This window comes from Anoplophora glabripennis, unplaced genomic scaffold (assembly GCF_000390285.2).
Source record: "Anoplophora glabripennis isolate ALB-LARVAE unplaced genomic scaffold, Agla_2.0 scaffold51, whole genome shotgun sequence".
Lineage (NCBI taxonomy): Eukaryota > Metazoa > Arthropoda > Insecta > Coleoptera > Cerambycidae > Anoplophora > Anoplophora glabripennis.
In genome coordinates this window covers 1583215-1603853 of record NW_019416324.1, presented here as the reverse complement: position 1 = coordinate 1603853, position 20639 = coordinate 1583215, and the positions used below count along the sequence as shown (strand labels likewise).

General features: G+C 38.9%; 1 protein-coding gene across 3 annotated transcripts in view; it reads right to left on the bottom strand.

Annotated features, from left to right (window-relative positions):
• LOC108907648 (ryanodine receptor) overlaps nt 1–18390 on the bottom strand; it is a 31381-nt gene extending 12991 nt beyond the window's left edge. The window contains exons 1-41 of one of the 3 annotated variants that reach the window (XM_018711404.1): nt 18307–18390; nt 17689–17761; nt 17529–17633; nt 17376–17474; nt 16317–16331; nt 15667–15744; nt 15398–15516; nt 15277–15346; nt 15021–15220; nt 14785–14967; nt 14552–14723; nt 14327–14496; nt 14150–14274; nt 13908–14099; nt 13512–13681; nt 13269–13459; nt 13077–13217; nt 12873–13024; nt 12675–12816; nt 12204–12623; nt 11758–11998; nt 11340–11702; nt 10345–10444; nt 9681–9879; nt 9403–9627; nt 9057–9346; nt 8868–9000; nt 8261–8429; nt 8075–8207; nt 7694–8019; nt 7442–7639; nt 6858–7216; nt 6663–6800; nt 6457–6609; nt 5986–6401; nt 3078–3781; nt 2530–3024; nt 1930–2412; nt 1077–1877; nt 618–1021; nt 26–563 (exon numbers count right to left, since the gene is read on the bottom strand). In XM_018711404.1, coding sequence (XP_018566920.1) covers nt 26–563; nt 618–1021; nt 1077–1877; nt 1930–2412; nt 2530–3024; nt 3078–3781; nt 5986–6401; nt 6457–6609; nt 6663–6800; nt 6858–7216; nt 7442–7639; nt 7694–8019; nt 8075–8207; nt 8261–8429; nt 8868–9000; nt 9057–9346; nt 9403–9627; nt 9681–9879; nt 10345–10444; nt 11340–11702; nt 11758–11998; nt 12204–12623; nt 12675–12816; nt 12873–13024; nt 13077–13217; nt 13269–13459; nt 13512–13681; nt 13908–14099; nt 14150–14274; nt 14327–14496; nt 14552–14723; nt 14785–14967; nt 15021–15220; nt 15277–15346; nt 15398–15516; nt 15667–15744; nt 16317–16331; nt 17376–17474; nt 17529–17633; nt 17689–17742 — 9666 coding nt within the window. In that variant the 5' untranslated portion in view covers nt 17743–17761; nt 18307–18390. The remainder of the gene's footprint in view (nt 1–25; nt 564–617; nt 1022–1076; nt 1878–1929; nt 2413–2529; nt 3025–3077; nt 3782–5985; nt 6402–6456; nt 6610–6662; nt 6801–6857; nt 7217–7441; nt 7640–7693; nt 8020–8074; nt 8208–8260; nt 8430–8867; nt 9001–9056; nt 9347–9402; nt 9628–9680; nt 9880–10344; nt 10445–11339; nt 11703–11757; nt 11999–12203; nt 12624–12674; nt 12817–12872; nt 13025–13076; nt 13218–13268; nt 13460–13511; nt 13682–13907; nt 14100–14149; nt 14275–14326; nt 14497–14551; nt 14724–14784; nt 14968–15020; nt 15221–15276; nt 15347–15397; nt 15517–15666; nt 15745–16316; nt 16332–17375; nt 17475–17528; nt 17634–17688; nt 17762–18306) is intronic. The other 2 variants (XM_018711405.2, XM_018711406.1) reach the window with 2 other exon arrangements.
• Between the last annotated feature and the right edge of the window lie 2249 nt (nt 18391–20639).

Genomic DNA, 20639 nt, shown 5'->3' with positions numbered 1-20639 from the left:
TCCCGGTCGCAAAAGACATACGTACCTCTTGCAGATTGATAATCGTGTGAGCCAAATCATCGGCCGTGTTGTTAAAGAACGTCAACATAGACGTCCGGATAAATTCCGGGCAATTCTTCACCAACGACTTGGCGTCTACGCCCTTAACTAGAACCTGCAGACACCGGACGGTTATCCTCACGTCGGCCCCGAAGGCTGCCAAGCGAGACCTCAACAGACTCGCCAGTTTGCAGAAAAGAGAGGCAACCATCTCCTTCTCCTTTAGACTGGCGGCTCCTACGTTGTTTGTGGCCGTAGCGATGGCTATGAAATAGTTTCGGTGCGTGGAGAAATATTTCTCCATCAGAGGCAGGACGACTTTCGAGAAAAACTTAATGTCACGAGACGACGTTTTGTACGAGCTCCTCCTGCTGAAAATTTGTGAAGGTTTCAGCAGTTTCATGTTAATGGAAGCGCGGTCCAGGTACTGGATCAGCTTTTCTAACAGGCTGTAGGCGAACCTCAGTTCTACGGAAGGACCGGCGGTGGACTGCTCCGTCTCTTGTTGCCCGCCACGGTTTGGCCTAAAAACGAGAAATATTTCGACAGGAGATACATTTTTTTTTTAATTAACCAACCTGTGCAATTTATAACCTTGGTACTGCAAGTACTTCAAGAACTCCTGCGATCTTTCACGATCTTTCTTCTTTTCCTTATCGGTGAGCAAGTCGTACGGCACGAGCTGCGGGTGAATCCCCCCACCGCAAGTGTTAAGCTCCTCCTTCTTTTTCCTGGCCCAGATGTCATGGGCGTTCTCCGCCAGCCGCTCGGCCATGTTCTGCATTTCTCTGGACAAAGTCAAGTTGGTCATGTCGACAGGGTGGGGGTTGTAATTGAAAGCGGACGTCCCCTCCCCGGACTGGCGCAACACCGAGTTCCTGCTGTTCGAGGGCAAGTCCACTTCCGTGTGTTCAACCGACCAGCCGATCGCGAGGAGAGCCTTTAGGGACTCCCGCACCGGTTCCTTGTACCTCTCCTTTTCCTAAAAACAATTTTATGTCAAAATGAAAGGAACTTAAAAGAATTTCCTTCCTTACGTAATCGTTTAGCATCGCGTATGGCTTCAAACGCGGATGTGTCTTATTGCCGTCCCAACCGGAGTAAGACTCTCCGTACTGCCAACTGTTTTCTAACTTCCGAGATGCCCAAGCATCGTGGTAGTGTTCGGAAAACTGTTGCACGATATTATTCAGGTCATTGTTAAGTACCACGGAGGAAGTATTAATCGGTTGCGGATTGTAAGGACCGTCGGGACCGGTTTTGGACGACTTATTTGAATACCATTCGTCGTCGTAATTCTTAGACAACGAATAATCGGGCGGTAGGGCGCAACCGATAGCCGTCAAACAGGGGAGAGCCTTACCGAAAAGCTCGGGATCGTAATCCATCTTACTTAAAGAATCGAAGATATTAGAGAACAGCATCATAGTCAGTCTCTTCTCTTCGTCGCTGGACGAACCGTAGATCCCTTGGCCCGTACTAGACCCGTAATATTTCGCGCACCTCTCGTAATGCAACGTTAACAACCTCAAAGCTACGGTCGTGTATTCCGAAAGATTAGAAACGTCGACGGTGAGCTTTCGCAATAACTTCAAGAGCATAGCCGGCTGAAGTTGGCTGGTCAACGCGACTAAGAAATCCGAAACCGCCTCTCTCTGACCTTTAGTGAGCATGCGGTTCTTGGAGAGCCTGTAGACGGTATGCAAAGTGGCGTCTAATAGAGAGGCGTAATTTTCCGCTTCGCTGTAGAACTTGCTGTGTTTAATTAATAGGGGGAGTATGGAGTTGCCGATGTAGCGGTTCATGCTCAGTGCCATGTCCGATTCGCTTCCGTCGTTCTAGAAGACAGCAGGAAATAGGTAAAAAAATAATTAAAAGCTGTATACGTACCCTATCCAGCATCGTAGCACACCTCAAATCCGGCAGGAAAGCCTCTTCTAGAAGCCTGAAGAATAATTCTTGCGTCTCAATACCGTAGACTCGTTCCAAGAAAAGTACCACCGATTGTTTATGTCCAGGTATTAATCCGGAAGGCATGTCGGATTTTGGTCTCTCCTCGCCTGCGGCCGGGTTATGCAAGGTAAACCGTAAACTTAAAACGCCTTGTAAGTCTTCCAGTGGCACCAATGATCTTAAAATGGCCCTTGCGCGAAGCGACTCGTTTTTACCTAAAGCAATAACGGCGGCATCCGGCGCACACCTTCCGAGGAGGTCGACCAGCGTGCAATAGAAATTTAAAATAGCCGCTCCGGTATCGATGTAATCCTCATCGTCCTCGCTTTCCGGCAGAGGATGGGTAAATTGAGCGCAGTTTACGACCGTGCCTTCGGCTTCGTCCATCATCTTTCTTCTGTCTGCGATTCTTTCCGACATCTACGTAAAATTTAACAAAAAATTAGTTTTTGGTAGAGTAAATTTTCTGTATCTAGTAGTTCGATTCACGCCTACAAATATGTTTTTTCCGGCTGTAAAAAATTACATCCAACGTACCTTATTGGCATCAACTATAGCCCGCAGCAGACCCTCGCCCTCTCCTCTCAGTGCCGGACCCAGACATTCCGGCCTACGAATCAAGAGCCTGATGACCAAGTTAGCGTTCTCCTCGACACTCTCACCGTTTACCCACACGCAGAACCTTAGGAAATCCAAATATCTCTCGCCTTCCACAGGATCCCACCCCAGATCCGGATAACCTTTCTCCACCAACTCAGAATTCGACTGGAGCCCGCAGCGAGACAAATATATCGCGATTTTCTCCAGATAGTGCTCCCTAAGAGCAAGGGCCAATTCTGTGTTCTCCATAAGCGACGAGTACGACACGTCTAATGGCGTCGAACCTCTAAGACTCGGCCTCGACAACAAGATATTGCTGTTGTCTAAAAGGAAGTCGAAATGCTCGAACATCGCTTTCTGGTTCTGTCTACCGGTCCTGCAGAAGTAACACAGGAACCGGCAACACGCCACAACCATTTCGTGAGACGTATCCTATAAAAAAAAAAAGTTTCTCAACTGAATTAAAGGTCTTCGGACGAACGAACCTTTTCTTTCAGAACGATATCCCCCTCGTTGGCCTGCACGGTGCTGGCATCAGACTGCGCTTGGGACCTTCTGCCCAAAGTGTTAATCATCACCGCCATGACGTTCTCGTGGATGCGTAGGACTCGGATCAGGTCGGGGTGCTGGAAGAAAGTGTGGTTGTTCACCAGCTTCCACAGCCTCTCTCTCATTAGTTCCTCTTCTTCTTGGGACATCTGTACTGGAAGGAGAGCTCTGATCTGGCTTAAACCGACCCACATTTCCGCTACGTCGTTCTTGGTCTTAGCGTTAATGATGTAAGTCTTCTCCAGGGCCCTTATCAGTTCTCCGACCGAATCGTACTGCCTTACCAGTAAACTAAACATTTCTTGAACGAGTTTAGAAGTTTCTATTTGGGTTTCCTTGGCCCATCTGACTATAGTGTCGATTAGGACCTTCCGGAAGTTTTCCTCCGGCGATTTCTTTTCGGGTTCGGGTTCCTCTTTGGGCTCTTCTTCGAGTTCCTTTACGGCATTTATGAAATTGAATAGTTTTTTAATCGGACCCGGTTTCATCAGGTCATCGGGATTTTCTTCTTCTTGGGGGGCCAGCAAGGCCTGCAAGGAAACGTGGGTCATCAATCTGCCATGGAAGATGTTCATCCGGTCGCATAGGTCTTCGCCCAACGGGCAGTTTTCTTTCTCCTCCTCCTCTAAATTTTTGAAGCCTACAAATTCGATACATGTGGTGGAAAGCCATTCAAACTTAATGAAAGTGGACGAAAAACAATTCAAATAGAAAAAAAAATAAAAAATACACGATATGAGGGTTGAAATGCAGGAAAAAAACTATTTTCTAGTTATTTTTTAAGGGAATTTTTATATTTTATTTCAGATATACATTTGAACCCCATTTGTGGTGAAAAAAAAATACCTAATCTACACTAAGAAAAGTATTGGAACTAATTTTTTAAATTTACAGGCTACAATTCAGGGCATTTCTTTCTTTTTAGATGCTGTAGTAGGATGAAAAAAGCGACATTTTAAGCACACTGCACTGAGTCGTAGTAAATATACTTACATAAAATATAAAAATACATATATTAATTCATTCTATATAAGTTGTATGATCCTGCATCCGTGTAATATTTTTTAAATGTGTGCTTTTACTTGAGACATATTTAAGACGTGTACAGAAGGTATGTAATTTGTTAAAATTTTATCAAATATTTTTCATGCATTAAAAACGTAGTACGAGCGAAAAAATATTATTCGTATTTAACACTTTTTTATGAACAGCATTTCGTAAAGGTGAATAAAAAAGATATTTTTGATCTGATGTTAACTCAGTTTAAAAAATGTAGAATTTTTGTATATTATAAGAAAATAGCAATTTTTCTGGTTGCTGATGTAAATCTCCTTTGATCGTTTAAGTATTCAAGTAGGAAATACAGTATACGTGAAAACAGGTATAAAATTCGGTCCGGAAATTTTTTTTCGAGAATTTTGAAAATTTTTCTTTTAATTCTTTTAATTTTTTATTTTTTTGCATTGAATTAAAATCGAATATTCATTTCCACATATTATTTTATTCAATATTTGAGTGAAATTTGACCATTCTTACGTTTAAAGGGTGAATTTATTCGCTTGTTTGCCTGCGGAAGATGACTTCAAGGCTTTAATAATTTTTTCCAGACTAGCTCGGACGAAAAAAGTGCAAAGTATCTTTTTTGTTGGAAAAAACTTCTACAAGGTAGGTTTTTTTTCCTCCGTCTTGATCCCAGTCCAAAATATTAAAATATTTCAAAAATAAAATGGTTTTTCAAAATTTTTCTGGACTTTGGAAAATTGATAGATCAGTGAACTTTTTCTTATGGTGATTCAGAACTCATCCAAAAATAAATTTGGATATACAGGGGACTCTTACAAATACAATTTTGTAAAGAAAAAAATCAAAAAGGGCAGTTCGAAAATTATTTAAAAATACACTTCTGCACAGCACCGGAAACTGGTTCACTGTAAAATCTGACCTTCCACAATGCGACCGGCATGGCAGTAAAGTGTGATAAAAACGGACAAAAACTTTCGCAAGGAAAGAAATAAATAGAATTTTATAGCATCTATTTTATATCAGCCAATTCAACTGCTTCTGTCGTTATTGTTATTAATTAAAAAAAAAATATGTGTGGTAAATAATAAAACAATTTGACATATTTGATGTTACAACAACTGTTCCGGGGTCCGTCTTACTCGGATTCTACGAACTAAAACAAATATTGTCTTGCTTCACCATAAATTAAAACGATATCCATCAACTCCGAGTTGCTATACACGCAAGCCATTTTTGACAATAACTAGTAAAAAAACTATTGTAAACGGTATCGCAATGACAATTGTAAAATCGGATTTCAGTATTCAGAGTTGCTGAGGCCACGAGGCTCTCCACGCGTATTGCGAATGATGCTAGAGACTACAGTTGTCCAGCTATGTAATGGTTGAATGTACTACAACTTCAACAATTTTTTTCTCGGAAACCATAAGGATTTTACAAAAAATTTTTTCAAGATATTCACTCCATTTCTCATGCCGTATCTATTCCCAAATTTTTCTGGATAAGTTGTGAATCAACCTGTATTAATCTGCATAATTTGAAGAACTTATTAAATAATTATATTTAGACATACAAAAAACTAAACAAGAATACTGGAAAGAATAGAGAAGGACGTCAGTTCTGGCGCCTGGAAAAATATCTTTTCTGTTCACGTAATTCAGAGACATGAGACATTTACGCAAGAGTTGGTTAAGCGCCTGTATGACGTGTTATCGCTGACAAACGAACATCCATTCCGCACACATTTTAGTACAGAGAATTAACTGCAAGCAACATTTCATTAGAATAAGACACTTACGCTCGCCGTTTGTATTGACGTACCTGCTATTCGTTTGAACTTACACAAAATGGCATTCATCTGTTCTCTGGGCGGGCACCTAAACTCTTTGGTTTTCTTCGCCGCCACCGCCGACGGCAGATCGGACTGTTTGATCTCAATGTAACGCCTCAACTGATCGGTCTGTAGATCTGCGACGAAATCGTGACTGAAGGCTATTATAGATTCCACCCTGTGGCGTAGCTGAACGTCGCACAGGTGCTGGAGCAAGTAGCACATCTGCAGTTTGGCTCCCTCGGCCATCTTCATAGAAAGCAGGCCTTTGCGGTGCTCGTCCTTGCCGTCCTTCTCGAAGGACGGGTCCCAGGTTTCCGGACACACCATTATCAGTAGTTTGTCTACGTCTTCGTCGCTTAACATTCCCACGAGCAGTAACCGATCCACAAGTTTCAGGAGAGGCCTTAAAAGTTAATTAGTTAACGTAGGTCAAATTTTTTTCCAGTATCTTTACTTACAAAAACAAATTTTCATTGGATCCTCCGACGGGGTCTCGGTTGTGAACCTGGTTAATCTCAACGGATTCGGCCAAGGCCATCATGACATAATCGCGCACCACATCTAGCGGAAAATGTGGAGAATACAAATTTTTTATATTCTCTATGTTTTCCCTGAAATAACAAAATTAAACGGTTGCTCACACATACATACAAAAACGTCCTACGTTATTTCCGACGTTTTCATTTGCGGCTGCACCGACTCCATTTTAAGCCTCCTCAAGCTGTGTCCCATCTCCAGATCGTCGTACAAATCTTTCAATTCCTGACTTATCGGAATGATGTACTCGTTTTTACAGACCTCCCTAAAAAAAATTGAACGTATAGCGACTACGGTACTCCCGAAACTTTCTCGTCCTTACATGGTTGTCGCCGTGGATTCCAAATGGACCGCGATAAGCAAATCGTAGAAACCTTGCCGCAACGGTCCGCTCATATACTCCGATTTTATAGCGTAGAGCAACTGTTTCTGATCGACGTGCTTGCACAGGACGTGCGCCGCCTTGTAATTACTCTGGTAGCACAGCGCAGCGTATAACGTAAGAGTGTGAGCGTGGAAACTCAACAATTTGTCCATCTCTATGAGCTCCAGTATGTCTATGCAACGATCCTCCTCGGGGATGTGGAGCGCGAGCATGGAAATGGGGTCTTCGCAGAGCATCGACCAACCGCGGATGTCGGACAGCTTCAGGGCGTGCACTTGCAAGCTTTGGTTGGGCACCTGAATTAGAAATATCGGAAACGTGTAATTGTACCGTATTTTTTATTTAAATCAAAAAAACTTTTGTACAATTACAATTTTTTGATTTGTAGCATAGTCTTGAAGGTGGTGTAATAAAAACAACGAAACGTCGAGTGGCTTTTTACTTTCCGCTCTAATTTAGATCAAAAATGAAAAATATAGCAATCGTACTAAATCGCTGGAAAATATTTGCAGAAGACTCACCCTCGCCCACTGATGCGGCTTAAGACATTGCACCTTAAGCCTTGGCGGGAACTGGGGAATCACGTGCCGGGCGCTGTTCTGTAAAACGGCTGCCGACAACGGAAGACTCGTAGAAGTCCTGCCCAGCTCTATCTGAAGTATTTCCTTGCTGGTCGCCTCGACGAATATAGCGGGAAACAGCTTCGTTTCCGGCTCCATCTAGCGGGGAATCGAAACATTAAAGCGACACCAACAATTTAACCGGAGATGTACCTTAAATCTGTGAGACGTGGGCTTGCCGTCGCACGTGTACGTTATAATGCCAGTGGCCGCGTCCAAGAAGCACCCGATGAACATACCCTGGGACGCTCCCTTACCAGAAGCGTCCTGAGACACTTGATTGTATAGTTCGTCGGCTCTGACCATATAACAAGATTGACGATCGACGCAGTCCACGATGCGGTCGTATTCGTCGGCGATCATCACCGACGATTTGAGGACTTGGTTTTGGTTGAAATCCTTGCTGTGCAGGTGGTACTGCGTCGTTACCCAGCCCACATAAATATGGGTGGGGTCTTGACCCGGAAACACTCTAACGCCTACAAAAAAAAAAGGTACGGTCGACCGGAACATAATAAATATCGTTTTGCTTACCGTAAAAATACTCGTTGATCAATTTAAGGCACTCGGCGTCGTATATTTCATTTCCTATGGCCTCCACGTCGGAAGGTGTGGCGATAGTCAGTTGTTTCTGTTGACGCTCCGGTCCCGTTTGGGGGATATCGTTCTACAAGGTACGTGTACAGAAAACGATCGGTTAAGTATAAAAAACGTCCGTACCTGAGACTGTTTCACGGTAGGAGTACGCTGTAACATCGTATTCGATAATCCCACAGATCTAGCTTGGGGACTAATTCCGGCTATTCGACTGGTGACTTCAGGAGTTTTCGCTTTCTTACCTTTCAGTCTGTCGCCGCTCGACGTATCGCGATTTTTCTTCGAGAAAAATCTGACAAAGAATCTCAAATATATAAAAAGGTAAAGTTATCCACGTTTTTGGCGAAGGAGATATCAAATCTTCTGCGTTACTAAATGCACGTTTTAATTTCGTCAAAATATGCAGTGGGGATCTCTCAGTATACAGGGTTATCCAAAAATCCCGGTACGACAGAAAAACTTTCGAAGAAAGCATTTTGGGAAAAAATGTTTCAGACAAGTGTATGGATTTTTCCCTGGCTATCTGATGGTGCTTCGAAAGTTCTTTAGCCGTACCGAGACTTTTGGATATCCCTGTATAATTAAAGGAATACGATTATTTTCTGATATAGCACAAAGAAAATCTGATTTCTCACGACGTAAATATAAAATTTACCTGATGACACTGTCACTGCTTGAAATACAAAGGAAATCACTTAAGTATCGGGACGACTTAAAACAACTGTCTTACCTAAACGGAGACCTTCCTCTCTTCTTTTTGTCATCGGCTTTCTCTTGATGTGTGGGTGCGATGTCGTGATATCTATTAATGTCCAGTTCGCTGCTCGACCGATGAACCCCTCTGCCAAAGTTCACAGTTAATCCTAAAAAAATGAAAAGCTCGACAAAAAAAAAATTTCCGATTGCAAGTAACCGTTACCATTTTCTTCATACCCGTTGACCGCTCTCGACAAAGAACCTTTCCTTGGAGGACGGGAGGGTAAGTTCCTTATGGATTTCGGCATTTGCTGCTGTTGTTGCTTCATAACCTCGTCCGACTCGACGGCATCCTCGGAGTAATTCCGATGTAGACCCTTAATGTCGCTCATGGAAAAGCCGCTCTTCATTATATTTTCTATGTGCGCCGGCGGGCCTTGCTGATCCGCCTCCACTTTAAGTCGGTGCTGCCTGATCTTGATCTCATTCCACCTTCTCATTTTTTCCTCCTCGCTATGGAAGAAATAACGTATTAAGCCCTGACATGTAACGTAAACTTGTACACCTACGTTATAAACGACGAGTGGCAAATAACCGGTAAGCTCAGTCTCAAGAATTCCCAGTTGGCTTTTTCCATAGTTTCGAAGGTATTGTGGCTGATCTTAAGGCAAGGCGGGCTGTCGGAACCCGCCAATATCCTGGTAACGTCGATTTTCCCATCCTGCAAATCGTCCGTATTTTCGAATATCGGTTGATCCTTCGTGTACCAGTAAGTCACCGCTCGGTTCATATTGCTACAACACTACAGTTATTTGGAGTTCCGAGGGGATTTTCTCGAATCACTTACACGCAAAACGGCTCGTAGCCCTCCTGCAACCCACACATCGTAAAGTATTTGAGTTGAGTAACGTCCTGTCCGAAACAGAGCTTCGCCTTTTGACCTACTCCTAGGGTAAAAGCCGGTACAAAGTTATCGCCTTGCACGTCAGCAAAAGTGGTTTCTCCCCCCAGAGCGTCCATTAAAAGTTCGCCGTTTAGAGAAAAACCTGCCGGAAAGTTTAGTTATACGTTCTTGAATTAAATTTTACAAGTGTCATGCAAACAACGAAGAAAGTAGAATCAAGTACAATTGTCGTGTAAATTTGTATCAACGTATTTCCCTAAATAAAAACTATCATCACTCAAACTTAATAACAAAAATTAACGTAGGATTGTCACAAAGGATATGAAGAAGTGTTGACTATCTGAACATAAAGATTTATTAAGTTTGGTCGATTTATTTTAATAGAAAGATAAGTTTACTAGATAGATATAAGTAATATGTTACCACTACAAAAAAACTTGCGATATACTGTTAAAAACACACCAAAACACTGTACATACAAAACTGGAGAAAACTGCAAGAAAATTTTTAAAAAGCTTAAAACGTGGCAAATAATAATGTAAAATATAAGCTATGTAATTAGAGAAAGATAAGTTATAAAGCTGACATCCTGACGAATGAATCTTACTTATTGTGTGATCAATAAGATCGAGGAACACACCGACCACGTCACCAACTTGCCATTGCTTTCCAAACGATTCCGCAGAATTACTGTATACTTTCTCTTCCTATAGAAAAACGACCTTTTTATTTTCAGATCGACATGGGTTATCAGTTTACAATTTCCTCAGTTTTCAAATGTAAAACATACGTACGTACGGAAACGGCATTACACAATCATTTCGGACATACAACTTACTTATTGTACCATCTATAATATCTATGAAACAGCCTATTACGTCTCCGATTTGATACTTTATGCCAAAGGGTTCCATAACTCCGGCATGATGCTTTTTTTGCTAAACACCGTATCCAAAATTGATAAAGTGAATTTAAAAATATTAATTTATAGATTCTTTCAAATATTTTGAGAAATAATTAAAACAAATATCTATTTAAATTTCTTTCCAAAAAAAATTGACTTTTACTCTTTATATAGTTATAGTCTTTCTGATCTCAATTGGAGACCAAAGAGCTATAGGCAGTACATACTACGTTCGGTCGCTACTCGACATTGAAATGAATACGCCTAGTTGAAGAAAGCGCGCGCGGGCAAACGGCGCACAAACACAACCGTACTGGGCGACTGGGCCATAAATTTCAGTTGTTGACACATTTCCTAGCAGTGCAGTGCAGCAATGCGGAATTTGGTGTAAACTCATCAAATTTTATTACTAGGCGTTTTTATACATGTTCAACTGACTTCGGAAAGACTATACCCGCCTTGTGAATAAATAAATATTAATAGAACAAAATTATATGTAAAAAACACAACGCATTTTTTAATTAGTTGAACACTTGTACGATAGAGTAAAAATATGATAGAATATACGATTAAAAGAAATGATTTTGTTTTACCGATAACCAAATTATTTACCGTTGTTTAATTTTAACATTCATTTTTTTTCCTCAAGTATGGATTTTATTCGCCGAATTAAAGAATTAAACGAAACTGCTACTTACGTTATATCCGTCAAAAGCCCATGTATTTTCGTCGGACCCCAGCATACGCCCAGGCGCACAATCAGCCTTGGCCCACCCAACCCTCATCGGCCCGGTCGTCAAGATCTCAAACTCGAAGTACCACTTCCCGGAGCTTACGGCGTAGTTTTTCTCTGCTCGGTAGGTTCTGAACAAAGAATGCCTCAGTCTACTGGCTTCGGCTAGTAAGGCCTCTTGCTGCTCCCCAGTGGGAGGATCAAGGTTGTACCCGTAAACGAGAAGCGTTCTCACGGTTTCCGAGGCCGTATCCCTGTTGGCCTTTTTAATCGCATCGTCTACTTTGCCGTAAGGAACTAGATGGGGGCTCCTGAACATGTCGGGGTCCTAAAAGGAAAACAGTTTTAAGTTTATGACAAAAAACTACTTTCTTTATAGTCACTTCATTTAATCCGTACGTCCAACCCTGTTGAATTCTTTCTTTAGCCCAAAGGTTATGGGTGTTTTCCGCTAGTTGATCCACTAATTCTTCTAATTTCGCAGTCAGCGTAATTGCGCTTAAATCTAGAGGAGCGGGTTTGTAGCCGTTTGCCTGCATGAAAGGCTCGTTCGGCAAACGGATGGTTTTGATCCGAGACGGAGGCCTGTCCATCGTTATGTAATACCCTAAAGCTAGAATTGTCCTAAAAAAAAAAAAATGTCACCGGAAAACATACACCCATTCGTCCCTCTTATCACGTAGGGGCGTATAATCCAAGGAATGGACATACACATACGCCTCTACGCGATAAATAAAATGGAATGCATAGTTAGTTCCCGTCAAATTCACACATGTGCATTATTATAATGTTCGTTGAAGTGTTGGAGAAACACAAAACTTTATCTTACTTTAAGGTCTGCACCGCCAGTTGAGAGTCGTACTTCTTCTCGGCCGCCGGTAACTTATCAAACGGCACGAGGCAGGGATGAATGTGCCTCAAGTCGTCCCTGTAGTCGCCCCATTGCCAGCCCGCCTCGATTTTGTTCATGGCCCACATTTCGTGAATGTTCTCGGCTAGTTTGTCTCTGATAGACTCGACGTAGGTCGCCAAGCCTACCATGGACGTATCGACGGGATTCGGAACGAACGCCGTGTCGTCCTCCACGAATAACGGGCCGGCAATCACGTTCTTCCCCATATTCCCGAAGTAGAAACACGGTTCCAACATCAGTATCTGTTGCGGTAAAAGACTTTCCACGAGGGGAGAAAAATCTTCCGGAGGCAAGTACTTTAATTTGCCGTGGTCGCCACCCAACAAGAAACGACAACTGGAAAAACAAGATTTTATATTTACGAAGCGAAAGGAAAAGCGTAATCACCTTAATTTGGAAGAACAGCTGATCACGGGGAAGAACATACCATCCAGGTTAAAATTTCGGAAGCTCCCTCGAATTGGCACTCCGTTAAAGGTAAACGTTATTATGGGTATCGTTAAATCTAAGGCGCAACCTATTACGTCAGCTAAAAACAAACGTCCGACATTTATCAGATGAAATTTTAATCGTATTGTATTTTACCTTTTCGTATGAAAGGCTCTGAATTGTCTCTTACAACTCTTGTGTTTCTACCACCGGTCCAAAGATATGCACCATCGAACCCATAAGAATACAAGTCGTCGCCAACTCCGTTCCCCCCCCACTTTTCGCCCCCGCCGGGATGAGGCACGTACCTAAAGATTTGCCATTAAATATTTATCAATTAGGTCAAATTTTTTTATATACCCTTTAGAATTCGCCCATCCAATTCTTAGATGTGGCATCATGTGAGTCGTTTGTTCTAAGTGATCTACGGTAACCTCAAAATACCACTTCTGATAAATTGCGCTGCCTTCTACTCTACCTACGAATATGTTCGGGCGGACGCTGAAATACAACTGTTACAGAATTTACAACAACGGCAAACGAAATCGTTACCTCGCGACGTGGTCGACGAGCTGCGTTTGGAACAACAAGTTCTTGCCCGGTAGGAGAAAATCGCAGATGTTGTTTTGGGAGCTTCGCACGGCCACTCCGTTACCAACGCAGAGCGAGCACAACACGTCGAGGACTTTAGGGTCCCTCCCGTGTTTCTCGAGCAGAGAAATGATTACTTTGATATGCTCGTCCTGCAACACAAACGTGTCGAAAACGACAGTATTTACTTTCATTTCGTCTTACCCTCATCATGTTCAACGCTTCGGGAGAGTCTATAAGCACACAGTGCAGTACGTCTAACATTCCCGTACCCTCGCTGGAAGCTTGAGACCCTAGTCTAGAAAACAGCCAATTCAACCGATTCGAATTGGCGAACTGGGCGCAATTCGTATGGTTCCCTTTGATTATGGCAGCTGAAAAGTGGTAAATGAGTGAGTACTTATGTGTGTATTGTGTGTTCTTATAATGATTTTGAAAGTATTAACAACATCTGTTACGTAAATGTGAGAGAACAAGATTCAAGGTTCTTTAGGAGCATTTTCAAGTCCAAAAGGCATTCGGAGAAATTCGCAATGTTCGTCATTCACTATCTTTATACAAATTGGCTGCAAATAAACGTACTATACTAAATTCTTTTACCTAATAACTGGTAAAGGTATCCCCCGATCATCTCCCAGCTTTGATCGCCAGCTAGACCCGCCAAAAATCCTTGGGAAGTTATAACATTTATTTTATCGATGGCCTCTAAAATTAAGTTGAGGATGCCCTCCTCTTGGAACAGATCTTGCCTGTTTCTCAAAGCCCTCAGTCTGTTCTGTTTCTCTTCGTGCTCTGCAAAATACGCAAGTATTATAAGTTATACGACAGTAACGCCTTCTTACCCATATCGTCATCGGGTTGGGCGAAATAATTTATTAAATCTTCCAGGCACATTACCATTTCATTGAGATTGACCATGTGGAAGAACATCGAGTGTCTTCTATTCGTTTGCAATTGTTCCAGGCCGCTAAAAGCACAATCGTAAATTTACAGAAATAAATAAATTTTCAAAGGTTTACTTAATAAATGGCGTGAAAAGCGAGCTACATTTACGAATAACCCTAGCAGTCCTCGATTCCTCTTCTTGACTCCTACTGAAGTCTAATCCGTCATCCATTTTGCCTTCTTCATGGAGAACGGCCTGTTTCTCTTCGACTTTGCCAACGCCCTTCTTCTTAGTTTCATATGCCTTTAAAAACGATTAACTTAAAAAATTGTTCTGTGAAAAACCGAAGAAAAATTACTTTATACGATAACCAGAGACCAGACTCTGAGTGTTGAACAATAACAGTCGAATCGCCATATTTGATAATCGGAGCACCTATAATTTCCAAGTCTTTGTCTTCTAGCGTGACCTTCTGGTCGTCTTTCTCTTGACGCAAGCAGAACGCTGTCGTAGCAGTGTTGGCTTCCTCCCTATTGAAAAATAAATAACGAAGAATAAAAATACAGCAAGCACCAATTACGAAGAAGTTACCTGCTAACAAGGTACAGCTCATTATTCTCGTTGACGGCCAAGTACCGACCGGTCGTAAGGTGCCTAATTCTCATGGGGTGATGCCAGTTGATGAACCCCCCGGCCCATTTAGTACGAGCCAACTCCAACCTCCACAGAGACCTAGCTTGCGACATAACGCTGCCGCCTTCGTACACCACGATGCTACGAAAGATGCGGTGAATATTTTATTTATAAAACTCTTTAAATTTAATTACTTATGCGTGGCTTCCACGTCCCACGTCGAGGGAATCGTTAAACATTCATCACCGCCGTGGAAGAAACGTAGTACGTCTCCGCCAAAAACGTAACCGACGTACTTCATCCTGGATATACCGGTGCCGTAAGGTTGCACGGACCAGTGAGTGACGTGAAAACTGGCGTTGACGATTGATATTTCATTCTCTTTTGTGGTGTGCTAAGTAAACAAACCGTCAGTATTGTCGTGATTAAAGTCTAGTCGTCGGTACCTACCAGATATCTTTCGGTAGCGACGGACACCAAAATCAAATCGTCACCGACTCTGACTTTCTCACCCTCGGACCTACAAAGAGTATTATTTAACGCAATCATTGATAATTACAGTAAATAGTACCTCTGTTTGCTGGCAGGATGCACTGTCCACCAGCAAGCTTCACCGTGACTGTGATCTTGTAAACCCACATCGAAGGCAAGTTTGTCGTTACTTGAGCTTGTTGAAAGACAAGCCAAGTACTGCAGAAAAATGTATTTTTAAAATTAAGAAACATCGTAGATAGTTCTTTCGAAACGTGAGAATTATTGTAGAAATCAAACCGTACGTTTGTTATTAATTAATTAACGTTAAAATCTTTTCCAACTTATTTAACTACGACAGTTACGTACCATGTCACTATTCTGATGTCTAAGAAGGATGGCATTGCCGTACAACAATGTCCTATGTCCAGAACCCGTACCCTTGCCCTAAAAGTAATTATCAGTGACTAATTTATTACGAAACTCTTGCAAATTAAGTTTAATATACAGTGAGTGCCATCACGATAAAATTAATGTAATAATAAATAACCAATTTAAAGATATATTTTTAGTACAAGAACAATTCAAAATCTACCACTGCAAATTTTGTTAGATTTCTCTACTGGCTATCGTGAAGTTATAAAAAGGCCATAATACTCATTGTGAAATACCAAAAAACACATTTAATATAAATTACCATTCCCAGTTATTACCGATAAAAAAATACTTGTTAAATCGTAATTTAAATTAAATACTCTTTTGACACGTCACATCACTAAAGTTGTCTAGGAAAACTACAACAGTTTAGAGTCTACAAAGTAATACCTATCCATATAATCGTAACCACAAAAATGTACTACAGTTCGAGTGATGCAAATACATTAATTATGATTACTTAAAAAAATCAGGTTAGACACCACAATATTAACAACTAAACATATTGTTAATAAATTAATTAGAATAGTACAGGCATGGGAAAGCTCTTGATACCGCCAATGTAGAATAAAGAATATACTTACTAAATTCTCCTGGCCCTGAAAAGCAAAAATACTAAGCAGGTGAAATACGAAAACAAAACAGGTCGTATCACACATAGGTGACGACAGATAAAAACAGGTAAAAAAAAACATTTGAAGAGGAATTATGAGTGTATTAGGATGTGGTTAAAGATACACGATGGTATACATAATTCCAGAAGATGATACTTTTTTGTGATCCACAGGTTTTAATACAATGTATATTTTTCACTCATTTTCCTTTTGGATTTTTATTAACTAATAAATTTAGTTTTAGAAGTTTTCTAATCATTACAAATTTGAGATTAATAATTTCAAAATTTATTTAAAAAGTGAATAATGCCAATCTCATTAAATTTGAAACACAAAATAACAGTGAAAACCTTTACCTTGTTAGTCTTTTTCTTGTTATATTCAGAACTTTTTAGAAATGTTAATGTAATGGAAGATTAGTTTTATGGATATATTATTATTCATATGCATTTTGTAGTACATTTTTTCCTATTTTAATCATTTATTGTTGTTAAAATAATAAAAAGAAAAACATAAAACTAGGGCAGTTAAAATGTGAACAGCAGTTTTATTGCCAAAAGCAGAAAAACTTTTTATTTGATAACATGATTAATACTTTTTTATCAGCTAATCAAATTTACTTTGAATTTAAATGCATATTATTCAGTGACAACTGATTTTTATAATGAGCTTGTTTCTATTTTTTTTGTCAGTTTTCAAACTTATTCATAATCAGAATTTATGCTGGAAAAACCTAGAACCAATTCATTTACACACATGTTTACCGTAATATCCGTTTGTCTAATTTGTATCTACAAATTATCCATCATACAGAACCTTGAAGGTTTATCCAAATGGACTCGTACTCCTTATTATAATAATTTAATGTTACACAAAACTTACGCGAACCCGCGGAATGCATATAATTTTTCAATTCTGTCACAACATCCAACAAATGTAATTCATTTGTCAAAGTTTCATACTACTGTTCATTTTACTCGAGATATACTTAAATGACAAAATAATATAGTTTGCAAATTTATAACTTACAGTTTCGCTGCCAGCTGCTGTTACCAATTCCTGCAAGGCACGGACAGACAATGCTTGTTCAATGACAAATACACATTGCGAGAGATCAGGGGGTATATTCTAAAAAATATAAATGTAACAAATGAAAATGACATTACTATTATTACTGATTACCTTGTCGGCTATATTTTCCAAGAAGCAGTGTCTGTTGCCGAAGCCCTCTGCTGCTAAACAAACACGTTCTCCTGTTGCAGTGCAGGAAAGACATACCATGTCTTCCTGCAATGAAAAGAAGGAATAAAACGTTTTTGTATTACAAATCAACCTCACTTACCGTCCGTAAGAATGAAACATCATCTTGTTCGGATCCCCCTTCGGCTTCAGCCATTTTGGGGGCTTATTTTACCCTGAAACAATTAAGAATCATAACTGACTTAAAATATATATGATTTCCTGTCAGTCATCTTCGATTTTTAAAATTTTTTAATCATGAATGCGGACAAGTGCTGACAACTTACAGTTTTTAGGAATGAAATACAAAATTCCCTAAAAAAATATATTTTTTTAATAAATTATTTTTAAGATAAAAGCTAAATATAATGCTTTATCTATTTGGATTAACAGTGAAGCATTTTGACTAACCAAATAAGTTGATACAAACGTGTTTCTGTCAACGACTTTAATTTTTTAATAATGTAAGGTTAGGTTTATTTTTATATCGAATAAATGCGACTAAATAGTTTATTTCAAAGCTCTTTTAACAGTTGTTGATTTTAATAAAATTAAATTGTGGACTACCTACCAGACACAAAAAAAAATTATTAAATTAGATTTGTTGTGAATCAAATAAATTTCGTAGTGCAAAATTCTACTTCAACACGCATCATTCATTAATGTTTTGCCGGCATCGCATAATTGTAAAATTTATAAAAAAATCCAAAATTATACCTACTTTTTGTAGTTTTTAACATTCAAAATATCCACACACAGCACAAAAAATTCGTTAATTCAGCACTGAGAATTCAGTCTATTTTTGAATACAGCTGTAGGCAAAGTATTTTTAGAATTGAGCCAAATAAAATTGGAAAATTTTCAACTGTAAAGGTGTTCCATGTTATATCAAAATTAATTAACCTTTTCTCAAAGTGATTGTAGGTCATATATCAAAATAAGGAGTTACCTGTTAAATACACCGTGAATTCCTTTTGGATACAAACCTTTCTCAATATATGAGCTAAATTCTTTACGAACAGGAAGTCAGAAAAACGTTTTTATAGCTTAATTTTCCTGCGAACTACTTATCTATATTAATAGTTTTATTTTTTTTCATTGAGGATCAATAAGGTTTTTTTTCTAGATTTGTGCTTGGTGTTCGTTGTAAAGTTTTATTCTAAATTTTTTTAAACCGTTCGTATTATTATATTTTCTGAAGGGTGGTGAAATAATGGATACGTTTAACAATGGAGATATTTTATTCAGTTAAAAGTAACAATTACATTATAATTGCGACAAATTTAACTTAAAGTACTGTTAACAAAATAAAAAAGAAAATAATATAAAATATATTTATTACAACTAATTTGCCTTGGTTACAATACAAAAAGTCCATCAACCTAAATAATAAATTATTTTTTGGTATGTCTGACATGTTTAGGAATTTACAATATGTACAAAGGTTCACGATAATTACATTAATAATAAAGTTAATAAACACAGCCAAAAATGCTGTTGACTATACAGAAAAATACAGAAATCTATTTAGATTACATTTTACTCATACAACTAGATGTAAAATAACTCGAATAATGACTTCCGAAAAATAGTTTTATATGTACATAAAAAGTTTTTGATTTTTTTATCTATAATTTTCAACACGAAATCGGTAATAAAAGCCATCTTTATATTTACCTACCTTATTTTTAGTCATATCGAAAATAAAAAGCTGCTGCGCGAAAGAAGTTGTATACAAAAATGTCAATAAGTGGTAATGTAAAGTCCGGTGTTGAGAAACTTTACGGAACTCGAGATATTTAAAGTACGTTGCTGATTGTTACAGCACGTAGTGACAGATACCTATTCCGGGGTACATATTTATATTATTTCCTCAAAATAATTCAAATAAAAATATATCCTACACATTTCTGTTAGAAATACTGATTAACGGAAGTTAATAACTTCTCAACCATTTTTCTGTGTGTAAACGAAAACAGGCAATTGTAGACCCATTGGCGTAACACCTATTATCCAATACATTGGTTTAAATACCATTTTTTAAGGATGATTTAAATATAATATGCCCAAAACCTCATAAAGCTAGTATTAAAAAGCATTTTTTTTTTTTGTATATCGTCATTAAACACTGACATGTCATAGGAATACAAAACAATGAAAAGAAAAATATAATCAAGGTGCTTCAGCGAATTATTTATTTAGTGATTTGCGTTCATTTGAAAATACTCTATACATTTATATTTTTATTATAACTATTCATATAATAAGTAAAATGTCACAAAAGTGATTTCTGTAGCTACACGAAAGCTATATATACAGGGTGATTCACAAACGGTGACCAAAAATGAAACCTTGTAATAGTTGGTGAATTTTAAGGGGTATTTCGTATAAAGTTTTTATTTAGTAAGTGAAATAATTCGAAATGGGGCACATGTATTTATGTAAACATTGTCCGAAACCTGAGGCCTTTTCCTAAAATTTAGACGCTTCAGTGGCGGACATACAGGGTATTGGTGGCATATTTTTCTAAATAAAATTGTACGCCACTGCTTTACGGTAGCAATCACGATATTTGCGAATTCGTTGTTCAATTTTCTACAAATTACTATACTCTCTTGTATTTTTCGAAAAAAGTCTGATTTTCGAGTAAAACTTAAAAAACCAACTGAGAACACACTTCGATATTCGAATATAATGCTTTTTAAAATCACATAGTGGGCTGTGATAGCAACTTTGACATTCTGAGCAGTTAGAAGAAACAATAAATAATGCTCTTTATCAGATTCAAGCAACAATAAATTTCGAAATGTCGGGCCTGTGTTCGTTGAAATGGAGGTAAATGGACTAATATTATTAATTTCTTTATTCGAAAAATAACCGAATGATTAGTGTTTGTCATGTCATTTAATTAAGTGTTTTCAGTGGGTTTTTTGTTTTACTAGAATCAGGCTTTTTTCGAAAAACAGAATAGAGTAATAATTTGTAGAAAACTGAAAGACGAATCTGAAAATATCGTAATTGTTACCGTAAAGCAGTGGCGTACTATTTTATTTA